The 12,621-nt window shown below is 44.0% G+C and overlaps 2 protein-coding genes across 4 annotated transcripts in view; both read left to right on the top strand.

The window, feature by feature from the left end:
* The first annotated feature begins 4,910 nt into the window (after positions 1-4,910).
* LOC119746479 (myosin heavy chain, skeletal muscle, adult-like) lies at positions 4,911-9,460 on the top strand. The gene is made up of 4 exons (XM_038223442.1): positions 4,911-5,299; positions 5,891-6,040; positions 6,315-6,424; positions 6,984-9,460. The coding sequence occupies exons 1-4, from the start codon at positions 4,949-4,951 to the stop codon at positions 9,316-9,318; spliced, it is 2,946 nt and encodes a 981-aa protein (XP_038079370.1). The 5' UTR covers positions 4,911-4,948; the 3' UTR covers positions 9,319-9,460.
* Positions 9,461-10,468: 1,008 nt separating this feature from the next.
* Positions 10,469-12,621, top strand: part of LOC119746475 (sperm-associated antigen 17-like) — a 30,245-nt gene continuing 28,092 nt past the window's right edge. For all 3 annotated transcript variants that reach the window (XM_038223440.1, XM_038223439.1, XM_038223438.1), the window contains exons 1-4: positions 10,469-10,672; positions 11,369-11,509; positions 11,627-11,818; positions 12,035-12,206. In XM_038223440.1, the coding sequence (XP_038079368.1) occupies positions 10,589-10,672; positions 11,369-11,509; positions 11,627-11,818; positions 12,035-12,206 (589 nt within the window). In that variant the 5' untranslated portion in view covers positions 10,469-10,588. The remainder of the gene's footprint in view (positions 10,673-11,368; positions 11,510-11,626; positions 11,819-12,034; positions 12,207-12,621) is intronic.

The raw sequence follows: 12,621 nt of genomic DNA, 5'->3' as shown, positions 1-12,621 counted from the left end.
GAATGCATAAGGACACAGTACATTAAACTCCTACAATAACTCATCACGTCACGTCTGTGGCGGACTTAATGGGAAAAAATATCCAAATTTAACCATGCATGAAGCATTGCCACTAATATATTGCACTGCTGTCCCTGAAAATAATTTTGATGTTATCATCTGAATATCATCGCACGTGGCTGACTGCACGTACGTCTTCCAACTTCAACATCCATTTTAGAGATCAGGTTTAACAATGCATATTGCACAAAAATAAAGGGGATATGGGTATGTCTACAGCTTTGATATGACCCCCCAAAAAATGTCCACCGTTAAATTAAATGAATTGCATGCAGTGCACTGTGGTACATGTAAACTGTGCCACTTTGTACTTCTTGTGAACTTAGTGAATGTGAACAAAATTCCACTTTCTGAATCTGTAACACTCAGTCAAAGCACTCTCGCATTTTTGAATATGTCATCACAAGATGACGATCATATAAATTACAGTTGTACTGAAGTAATAACCCACTATCGGTGTTCTCAAGAGACAAACCTTCATTTATGTGCATTGTATCTTTAAAAACATGTAAAAAATTTTGTCAAACCAACGTTGCCAATAAATGGCCTGAGGACACTAATATACTTTTGTTGCGTATGACAAAAATAAGTGTGCCATCTGGTAAAACATTTATGCACAGTAGCTATACCTGTCCATGTAGCACACGTACACCATTATTTGACTTTGAAATTAATCATGTTTGTCGGCCAACCAAAAACTAGGCTGGAAAGCAGCTAAATTTGACGTTTGTGGGGAGGGGGAGAATCGGAGGACAGCTTGTGAGGCGTAAAGAATGCCTAAGTGAAAAGATCCACCAAGTACATGTGTTATAAGAGGCGGCATCTCTGAGAAATCTCGCAGGCCGGGCTGTTTATAATCCTCTTAGTGTGTGGATATCGCTCCCAGCGAATACGCGAGCGAACGCCGTGCACTGATTACTGACAAGAGAGAGAGAGAAGGGGGGGGGGGGGGGGAGGACGAAGGGTTCTTAGCAGTTGTTATGGCGTGGATTAAAAACGAGGCTGCGGACCTGATTGTCAGAGTTTGTTGGCCGTAATTGTGTCCGGCGCTGAAAATGTGCCGGGTTTGAAGGGAAGGGTACTCAATGAAATCACTCACTGGTAATTGTGCCTGCCGGGAGCCTTGACTAATAACGGAGGCCGCACTTATACACTGGAAATGTAAATTTGTGGGAAACAAACAGGTTTTATTACCGAGTGGTAAGCGAACATGAGCAGGTAAGCGTAATGGACAGAATAGCATTGTTCACCAACGTTATGCAAGCCGTACGTGACATTCTCTAAGCTTGATTACAGTTTACACATCACTCAGTAAACATTCTAACCCCCCCCCCTCCCCCAACACACTGAAAATAACACAGTTATTGCTGTGTGCCATTTGTTTAGATGTCCGAGTACTCCCAAACCCTAGTGTGTGCCGATTTGAAAGTTCAGAACGAACATCCTCTGCAGTACATACATACAAGCTGTACATTTCAGACCTAATGTTCACGTAACGTTTTAATCTCGCACAAAGCTGGAATCTGAAAAACATTGGGCATAAAACAAAAATTGAAGTGGATACAGAATGAAAGTATGCTTAAAGGGATATTAAGTCCTGGGATGTGCGCAATTGGGCTACAAAACACTTTTTAAATGAAATGATGTTAATTGGAAAGAGCATTTAAAAGTAGGATATAAACGTCCACACAACCATCCTTTAAAAACTGGGCGTTTTTGTGTTATTCTTGCGAGACCGAATTTCGGGGGTCAAAATAATTTTGACTCTCAAAAATCAAGCTGTTGGGTGCTAGTCGTGAATCGTGCCGCACACGTTCCACCACCAGTGTATCGTACTCTGCAGACGTACGAGAAACAACATTTGTGTACTGGTGAAATTTTCGGGGATTTCAGGCCGTAATGACCCTTTAAAATGCGTGTGTGATCCAAAGCCAATAAGCGCTACATACATTCACAGCCATTATCATGTCCCCGAATTTAAATTACAGTTAAAATAAACACATCGTGACTGAAATGGATCAGTCGCAGAACGACGCGAACTGCACGCAATGTCATTAAATGTGCAACAAAGCCCAATGTCTACATGAACATCTGTTTGCAACAGTGGACAATCGACTACCATGACTACAGGCATCAGACTTGCAATTATATGCAGTAGGCCTACCATGTTCAAAACTCTTCACAACCATATGGTCCACTATTCAAAAAGAAATTGGCAAATGGCAGACAATAAGCCGACACATTTGGTTGAGTTTTCCTGCATTGATGGTTTTTCACAGCTGTCCTCTGTAAATTCAGTCAGGCGTCTATTCCAATACAATAGAGTCAGACAATGTGGTCTTTACAAATGCATCGCACAGTTACAACTATGGCTTTTGGGCAAAATATATTGAATTTTTCTAAAATATTTTTTTTTGTATGAAATATTATAAGTGAGGCCTACTTTTATTACATTTATCAAAATTAATATAACTTTCCACACATTTTTAATGAGAAATTTAAAATTTCTTTCGCAATGAAACAAACTTAATTTTCCACAGATGTTTTTATAGCAAAGAATATCATCAAATATTAGGCCTAGTTCAAAAGATTTGGGAAAACTGTTGCAACCTGACGCCACTTTTTTCTTTATTAGGCCTATCTCATTCTCAATGAAGATCATTGATTGCAAAAATGATAATAAGACATGAATCTGGGACTGAGAAAAATTTCCAATTTTGTAAGGAAATACTTTTTTTTGACTTATTTTCTTGAATCTAATTTTCTTGACTCTCCATAGACTTTGTACACAATCGCGGAAGTGGCGTCAGGTTGCAACATTTTTTTCCAAAGATTTTTGCAATGCACAGAACACATTCAAAACAAATGAGTTACATTTGGAGTCTGGGTCAAATGTCATTACCATTTCAATTTTCAACAATTTGAGTTGTGCCTTGCAAGTGAACCTTTCTGGGGAAAAAAGGGTCCATTTGTATGGACAGATTTCTTTAAAATCTTCAGTGGAGGTATCAAGATATTATCTCCCTGTGATTATTTCAACATAATCCATTTCACGCCTACCGTGTGTTTACTTTGTAAATATAGCACCTGCCAAAAGTAATGACACTTCACTTGCTTGCAACTGTTCACCACTCCAAAACAAATTGCGGATTTCTTCCAAACCTGACCACGTCATTCTACAAAGTCACAAAACTTGCAATCCTTGACAAACACCAAGTCAAAAAGTAGACAACTCACCTTTTTCTTGCGCCGTTTAGTCGCCGGGAACCTCTCCGAAAAAGACGCGGATTGAAAACTGCCGCCACCGTCTGCCATGTTGGTTCCTAAGGGGAGAAACTGCCCTCTTTCTCAGGGGAGACACTCAGCAGAAACACGCTCGCAGCCCACGAGATTATATTCCACAGTCGGTCGCTAAATGTGTTATTTCGACAGCTTGTCTTTCTCAAAAGTCACCAGACTCGACACAGACTGTTCGACAAATTCCATTTGCCCAACACAGGCACTTCAGGTATGGAAATCCGGGTTTTTCTTGAAATTAAAAAAAAATCCGTGTAGAACAGGGATCGCTGATCAACTGACGTGGCGCGCAGTCCGACCACTACTCATGTAAACCGCGCTGATATGCGTGACTCGACTTTCGACTGATCCCAATAACTCCGGAAGTAATCTAGGACGAGCACCCCCGGTATCACTTTGCCAACAACCTGTTAAAAAGTGATGACATTGGCTCAGAGAACTGGTAGCTGTATTTCTGTACCAGAGAAAAAGACACAAATTTGAACTCCCACAGTTGATTCAGGTTTATATTCCCAATAAGCGAACGTGAAGTATTTTCAGAGACAGACTTATGTTCGCGGTGACAGAATTGTTACCAGTAGATGGGAGCAGACGCGTAATTGATTGCCACTGAGTGGCACAGCGTGGCTGTGACAGGTGCTAGCTGCGCTTGTACTATGGAGCAAACGAAAATTCTCACGAGAGGGCGCACTGCAAGTTCAATGGTTCTAATAAAAACTATCGGCGGGCGCATCCACCATGCAATCAGTTTCTTCTCAGATCTCTCGATCAGTGTCTTCTATAAAGAATGACGTTGGGTGTGGGATTTGCACAGGTCTCCTTGATTTGTTACATTTCTGCATTGTTTTTGTGGAGGGGGGGGGCTGGAGCTACCGGTACATTTCAGGCGCATTGTAATTTAATATAGCTTCATGCTTTGTCGTCAACTTTTTACTGGTGTTAATTTTGCAGAAGAGAAAGTGTTGGAAGCGCGAACCCGCGTATGTGACGGAGATATCAAAAGAATATTCTTCAGATATTTAGAAGACTTGAGTTATTCCAGCAAACGTGCCAACACTTAATCTTAGGCATCCAGTCAGTGGTACGACTTCGTCAGCAACAACGAGGTCTCCCACAGAACAAGATTGCCAACCATCATCCACGGCCACCAAATCCAACATCGCCGCACCGCCTTCTTCGGTCACGTCGCTCGCCGGGCTGGAAATATCCCAGCCCAAAACGTTCTGGGCATCGCCATCAGTTCCAGGAGAGGCAACGTCCAACTCCCAGCTGGAAAAGACCCCGTGGCCGTCCAAGATCATTTTGGTTGGAACAACTCGGACGGCCTAGCCAGATTGACTGCATGTGGAATGAAGCTAGGCCACAGGGCGCGGGCACAGGAGATCGGCGCGGTGGATGAGAGAGAGAGAAAAAAATAGAAGACGCGCGGATGTTATGCACGCGCGCGTCCATTCTTTGGCAACACATTCCAACGGCACCTACCATACCAATAATACCTACCAATTCGGTGAAATTTTGTTGACGACAAAGTCATTTTCAAAGCCTTTAGTAATTTACCAGTTTGGTTTGGAAAAACTTGCAGTCATACAGCATGCCTCTCCACATGCCGTCATCCCCCGCTAAAATCTACCGCGGCCTCCGCCGAGCGAGTGATCCGAACCCGGGACGAAAAGCACAGAGAGCCGCCAAGAAGAAATTGTCCGAGAAAAATCTCGACGAGGAACTTCGGGAGCTGGTGCGCGAGGCACGGTGTCACAGCGGCAGCCCCAGGGGGTCGGGGACGAGGGGACGGGTGAGTAGTAGGGAGGGCAGGACCCCCACCCCCTCGCTCCCCTACAGTAAGGATTTTGGGAGTTTTGACCTGACGCTGTGTCTGGCGGACGACGGACGGTGCGTGGTGCTGGTCGAGTACGAGCACAGAGTCTTCGTCAACGGACGACAGGTAGGCGTTCCAAAGATCTTGAGACAGTTTATTGTTTGATGATTAGAGCCATAAATGTCTTGTGGAATGCGTGCTTGATTATTTCTCATTTCACTCCTGAAGCTGGGACGACTCGAAGACGCTCATTTAACGTGCGAGCTGCCCCATCTTCAAAGAGGGTAGCCTAACTTAAGTTACTGTTTATGTCATACCGAAAGAAAAAAATCAGCTTGTTCTCTGATTGGTCCATGCGAAAATCATCGCAGCCAACAGCTTTGCATCATTTTGCATTATGCGTCAACCCCGCGAGTTCACAACTCGAAGAGACACATTACTGCAGTGACTATACCTTCATTCTTAAAAAAGGAAAAAAGAGATAATGGCTCTGAGAAGAACTAGAGGTGCCGGTATACAACCCGACTTTTCTGTCCGTGGGCGAGGGCTCTGACCGACGTCACACTCAGAGGACATTTTCATCACGGTCCTGCAGCCGGGCCCTCCGTATTTTGCCACTGAGGTCTTGCATTTGTCACTCTTTCCCACTGAAGAGATTTTTTTTTACAAGTCCCGCCCTAGGCCTGTTACCGGTTCAATTAAAATTTGAAATTACAGATCTACATCCGAGATGGCGGCAAGGTGTATGACCGTCTCGGCCGGCCGAATGCCCAGTTCCAGGGGTACTACGACCGCGCCATCGCCGCTAAGAAGAGACTCCGGGGGAAGGGCTCCAGAAACGGTGACAGAAGTCACAACAGACTACGGGTGAGCAATATTTGTTGTCTGTGGTATATTTTTTGAGACCTCACTGATACCTATTTTGATGCAGACAGGAAATGTGCCGTGAAGGAAAATATTGCAATGTGGGACAGTTTTGGGACACAAAATACCCATCTCATTTTGCCCCACTTTGGTGTAAAAAGCATGAATAATTTCAGATACATTTTCGGCCACCTGTATGTTGTTTAGGTCTCAGTAAAGTCCATGACACCCGAGTTTATGTTATTATTGACGTCTTTATTATCATTTTTTTTTACAGAGAGAGAATAGAGGTGGAATCAGTACGCAAGACGACGAAATGATAGGGAGAAGTTTTGACAGATCTGATGGAGAGACCGACCACCGACAAATGCTGGAGACGCACTGCGGGTAAACCAGAAACATTAGTAGTATAATTAATTCTATCATAAATATACCGATTAAATGAAACTGCAGTACTTACCACCTTTTGTTGTTTATGTTCATTCCTGAACCAAAGAACTTGAGGACAGTAGACAGTCCAACGAAAAAAACCCTGTTTTTTGTTGTTGTCAAAATAGGAGTCGTTTATAGAGAACATCGGATGGCGTACGCGCAACTTCTTATTACTTTCTTGTGTTTGTAAACATTACACTACCGCCAAAAGGCAACAACGCGCACGCGCCTTTTCGTTGTTCATTGATGATGACGTCACTTTGGAGAGTGATGTCACAGTTAATATATTGGCAACTGTTGCTAAACCGCAACTGATGACGCAATTAAACACTTTGCTAAATTAAAGTTGAATCAAGGCATGCGCCTTTCCAAGGTTTAATTGTTAGGTCATTCACTTTTGTAATTTTGCTTAAAGATTTCCTAAAGCTAAAAATGAACGACACTGTGGAAAAGCCTATAAAGATTAAAGTTTCGCTTTTGATGATTTTTTTCCCTCCTAAATGTTATCCCCTAGAATCACGTTTGAATCGGAGTTGATCGAGCTCGAGGCAGCATTCGGCCGAATAATCGCCAGATTGTGCAAAATCATCCTTGACATCATAGGTCACGAGACTACGGACACAGAGAGCACCGACTCAGACGACGAACCGGAGAGCCGTCGCAAGAGTCGGCTGCAGACGACGCTCGATAGACTCTCCGACCAGTTCAATTCCGTCATCGAGCTGAGTTCTAGCTTGAAAGCCCAGAATGAACCCGCAGATGTCGTCCAGAATACATGGACGGCAGACGGCACGTTCTCGATGAGTGGCGGTGACACGACAGGACGACTGGAGCGGGAGACCAGCGAGACGGATCTCCCCCAGTCATGTGATTTCGTCACCAAACCCCATCAGCTGTGGGCTGAGAACCAATCGCTCCGCAAGGATGTCCGAACTCTTGAAATCGAACTCCAGCAGCTGGAGCAACTTCACAAGAAAGTGGAAGATCAGTTCTTTGAGGCTGAGACTGAACGGGTCGACGCCCAGAACCAGCTGGTGGCCACTGCCGCCGAAAATGAGGCCCTGAAGAAGCAGTTGGACCGTGCGACAAGCGGGAAGGGAGGGAAGTGTGATACGGAAAGTTTTTCGGAAGGCAGTGCCACCAACTTGCTGAGCCGGTTTGCCAAGAGGTTGTCCGGGTCGTCGAGACAAGCATCGCCGCCCAAGAAGGCCCCTTCACCATCTTGCTCGTCTTCAAACGAAGGGCTTAACGATGTTCCAAGCTCAGATGCTATAAAAGAGAAACAGCCGGACCTACTTAAGGAATTCCAGGCGTTGGATAGACAGCACAACCTCCGCTCTGAGATGAAACGCCTACGACAGGTCTACAAGAACATGGAGGAAGACATGGAGAAGTTGGGAGAAGAGAACAGGTCACTCCGCATACGGATTCAGAAAATGGAGAGGGAGAGCAAAGACATGAAAGGGAAGATCCGAGATGCGGACGGCATAGTGGAAGACAGAAACAGGGAGATCGAACAGCTAGACAGCGTCAACTGCAAACTTGAAGCCAAGTGCGCTTTCCTGGCTTCCGAAAAGGTTTCTCTGGGAACAGAGCTCGTCAGGGTCAACGCCCTCTGCGCCGAAACCAGTAGCCGGCTGAGGACAATGGAGAGGGAGTTGACGGAGCTTGAGAATAAGTACAAGGAGGCAGAGACTGAGAAGCAGCAGTGCCTGGACAAGCTTGATCTGCTGAACCAGGCTCATCTCGAAGAGTGCAACAAGACCTCCAAGCTGCTCAAGGAGAAGGCGTCTACCGAAGGGCAGCTTAGCAGATTGAGACGGGAGCACGGGGAAGTTGCTGCCGAGTTGGACAAGCTGCGAGTGGAGAATGCTGCCAACGCAAAAGGTCGACTACAGGCAGAGAAGGAGAGAGACAGACTTGAGCTAGAGCTTCATGACTCCGAGAAATCACAGGCAGAGCTGACCGACGACGTGCTCCACCTTCGCCGGAGTCTGGCCAAATCGGAGACAAGCTGCAAATCTTTAGAAAGGGAGGGTGGAGATCTGAGGAAGAGGTGCAGCAGGTTGGAGGCCGAGGCTTCCGAGTTGCGCTCCACGTCGGAGGACCTGTATCTAGGCAACCGGATGCTGGAGGAGGAGAATGCTTGCCTGAAGGAGATGAACCGGCAGCTTCAGAGAGAGAACGCCGAGATGCAGGAGACCGTGTCATCTCTGACAGACACCAATGCCGGCATCCGGGCAAAGATGAGGCAGTGGAACCGAGATAACGTCAGCATGGAGAACAAGATGAAGCAGCTGGTCCGGGCCAAGGCTGAGCTACACGGCGTCATCAAGCAGCTGAACACCGTCCACTCGGACATTGAGAACCGCTTCGATAAGCTGGACAACGAGTACGCCGACTTCGAGTCGCGTCTCGCCAGGGGAGGGAAGACTTTATCGGCAACCGGTGAGGAAGACCAGGCGCCTATTCCGGAAGAGGACATCCAGAGGGAGTACGAACAATTGAAGAAGCAACTCCACAACCAAGACCAAGCAACACGTGACACGACACGTGGTGAGAAGGTGACAGATCGGAGATCAAAGGTTGGGTTTCAAATGTCGCCCTCGCGGGCAGTTGCCAACCTGAAGAACGAGTTTTCAGAGCTGGAGAAAGACATACTAGGAATAGCAAGAAGTTCGGGAGGGAGGAAAGCCAGCCCCCACAATGCGAATGATGTAACTTTTGTGTCAGCCTGTAGCGATTTGGACTCGGAGGAGCTAGGACTTTGGTGGGACGACACGGGTGAAATTAACAGCTTACTGATATCCGGAAATACGAATGAGGATACGACGCGCAAATCAATGTAACCGCGATCGAGCGGGCTAATTGGTTTTCAAAACTGCTGATGCTGAACACTTTCTCCGTCGTGTACAGCTTTTAGATGAGACAGGGGAGAGTAATGATATTAGATAACTAGCAAGCAATATTTTTCGAGGGGGAACAACTACATTTTTCGAGAAGGGCCCGGGACGTACTTCAGTAGTCCGTGCATAGTATTATGTAGGCCTGTGGGCTACATCAATGACGATAATAGTTCAATGAAAGTAAATGTCGAAATACTTTTTCTTGAGAGTAAAAAAACGGAGGGTGGCGGTGGGGGTGGGGGTGGGGAGGGACCTGAAATCTCGGTATATTCTCGGTATGCTCAAGTCCTTTAGTGGTACGCTCCTGAACAGTTTAGCTGAACAAACAAATGCTTGGCAAATTATCGCACTGAGCAGAAAGTTGTTGAACAATATTAGGAACATACAACTTTACCAATAGTTTTGACTTTCTAATTTCAAGTTTGGATTTCAGAAGAAGGAGCTTTAAATCATTGAAGTTAGTTATGTTCGGCAAATTAATCGGCTTATATACAGTTTATTCGTGCTCTGTTAAATAAACCACATATATTTCTACCTTCAGTTCTAGTAGTGAATTACAATTTAGTAAGTCAAGCGTCGTCTACTTAATCAGGGGTGTTTGCATTGAATTGAATTGAAGGTTTTTATTGTTCATACCATTCTCGCAGTCCAAGGACTGAATTGCGATGGTTTACAATTTTCAATATGACAGAAATCATTTTAGAAGAACCATATATACATATGTTAAACATTAAAATATTCTAAAAAGACTATTTATACATACATGTGCACTAAAAATGTTAATATTCTAAACAAAACTAGTCAAAAAGAATTGGAAACGTTACTTTTTTTCTTTTGGAGCCAATAATTTCGATGTTCCTAAAATTCTAAGTGTGAGTTTCAAAAAAGGTTTGAAAAAGGGGCGATTAAAAGATCTTCGTTTCATCATTAAAAAATATCAAACATTTTATACCGTGAATATGTTGCAGGGAAGTTTTTTTTTTATTACATGTATTCCAAAATAAATCGATGAAATTATTAGTACGTCCGTGAAAGTTATGTGGCCGATAAATTTGGGTACGACAAAATTATAAACAGCGCCCTCTCGTGTTCAGTCTGTATTTATTTCCTAGCAACACAGCCGTGCGACAACAAGATGGCCGCTTCGTAAACTTTTCGAAGCAAAATCTTCAACTGTGAAAAGCGGTTTACAGATCGCTATCCTTTTTAGAAAATGTCAAAGAAGAGAGCAAAGAGTGGTGGGTCTGCTGGCGTCTCGAGATGGGACTCGGGGATTGTTCAGGCGCCCTTTGAAGAGGTAAAACAGGACTAAAAATCACGCCAATTCATTTATCGTCTGCTCTGAAAAACAATCATCAACAACAGATTGTGCAACTTTGTTTGTCTGCAGCTACTTAGCAGCTTAGTGCTAGCTCATCTGACAACTTTGGTTATTACTGTTATTTTGTTAATGTTTAAATTAAAAAAATTATCTTCACTCACGTTTGGGTACATAGTTGCAATATTAAAAGAAGAAAAGGTAAACAATCTGGGGCATGCTTATGCCTGGAAATGGGGCTTTAATTATTGAAAGGATGGGGTGGGGATTTAAATTTGTGCCTTCAGTCAGTCAGCATGTTCAGCATATTTAGCAGTTATTTGAAATTAAAGTTGAACTTTTATTTTGCTAGTCCAAAATTATGGTAATCGTGTAGTTTAGGACCCTAATCCGTATAACTTAAAGGGAACGAATAGGCCTAGATAATTATGTTTTGGGACTTAGGCCTAATAGAATACCTTAACATTAGGCGATGATACAAGCAGGAAAAGTCACTTTATTTGTTTGGAATCATCTAAATAGTTCGCTAAGCCACCATGTTGAATATCAGCTAGCTTAATTTTGTGGAAAGAGGGCAGGGTTTTGATTTATGAACAGAACTTCTAAAACATTACAGATGTCCTAAACTACACAATTACCCTAGCTATATTAATATAATTTTATTTCCATTCACAGGAAAACTGGAAGGCAAGCATTGCTTTCATTGTCGGCAAACGTTTGGAGGACTACGAATACACTCAATTCCTGTGCAGTGCTGTGCATTCTGGCCTCAGAAAACTCTTCAGCGTTATTTCCAAGGGGCTCCTTTTCCAAGAGGTGGGTTTATTTTTATAATTAATTGAAAAATTACTGAGCAATGAAGTGCAATATCCAGGCCTTGATGATATTTGCAATATAACTTAAACAATGTGAAAAAATATTTTAAAACTCCAGGTTCAAGAATTAGGCAATGCCAAAGTCAAGAAGCCTAAAGACGCCGCCGCGTTCTCGGAGATCTGCGAGGCGGTCAAGCCACACTTGGACAACAACGAGGACGTGCCTCTGCCCTTGTTGGCCAAGCTGCTGAAATGGAAGCTGTTGGCTATCAAACAGAAGGACATGAAGAGACGAGACGACGACAAAAAGGTAGGAGTGCATGGGCGGAGATTGTAGAGATGGGGGGGGGGGGGAATCGGACGTTACTTTTTGGCGTTACTCGCCCCTTAAATTTGAAATCATACTTACAGAGTATTTAAAGAACATCACAACATGAGAAAAATCACTGGTTTGAACCCTCGGTAGGAACTGCTCATTAAATGAACAAATACTGACTTAGCATCTTCTTCTTTTTCATTTCGGAAGTCCACTGATGGAAAGGACGGCAAGGACAAGAAAGGAGGCAAGGACAAGCGAGCCAGGAGCAAGTCTCCAGCCAAGGGCAAAGGGAAGAACAAATCTCCCGAGATCCCCTCCCCGAAGAAGGAGAGCAAACTGAAGAAGAGAGGGGAGGAGGAAGATGACAATAAGTACATCGGTAAGAAAATATTGCCAATTACCAAGCAAATTTGTTTGCATAGCGGAATATCAGCTCAGAACCAGTTAAAGTTAGTGTGCATTGCATTACATTTCGGCTGGTAACCTGTTCTTGGTACTCGGCACAGAAATTTGCTAAGCATGAAATATATTTGCTTAGCAAAATTGGGTTACCAGCCAAAATGCCATTTAATGCATATTACCTTTGACTGGTACTTGGCTTATTGACGTTCGGCTTGTCTCCATTACCAAACTTTCAAATTCAGTTGACACAAGGAGTCATTAACATGGAGTTCCTAAGCATGGAAATTTGCTTAGCAGAGAAATTACCCACTAAGCAAAACAGGCTACCGGCCAAAATGTCATGCAGTACATACCTTTAACTGGTGCACAGCTGTTAAGTGCTAAGTGGAATT

This window comes from Patiria miniata, unplaced genomic scaffold (assembly GCF_015706575.1).
Source record: "Patiria miniata isolate m_02_andy unplaced genomic scaffold, ASM1570657v1 HiC_scaffold_7, whole genome shotgun sequence".
Taxonomy (NCBI): Eukaryota; Metazoa; Echinodermata; class Asteroidea; order Valvatida; family Asterinidae; genus Patiria; species Patiria miniata.
This window is presented reverse-complemented; position numbering and strand designations above follow the sequence as displayed.

Coding starts and splice junctions, on each gene's coding strand:
- LOC119746479 (XM_038223442.1), top strand. CDS start 4,949: ATGCCTCTCCACATGCCGTCATCCCCCGCTAAAATCTACCGCGGCCTC. Junction 6,041..6,314: donor GAAGTCACAACAGACTACGG/GTGAGCAATATT, acceptor TTTTTTTTACAG/AGAGAGAATAGAGGTGGAAT. Junction 6,425..6,983: donor ATGCTGGAGACGCACTGCGG/GTAAACCAGAAA, acceptor GTTATCCCCTAG/AATCACGTTTGAATCGGAGT.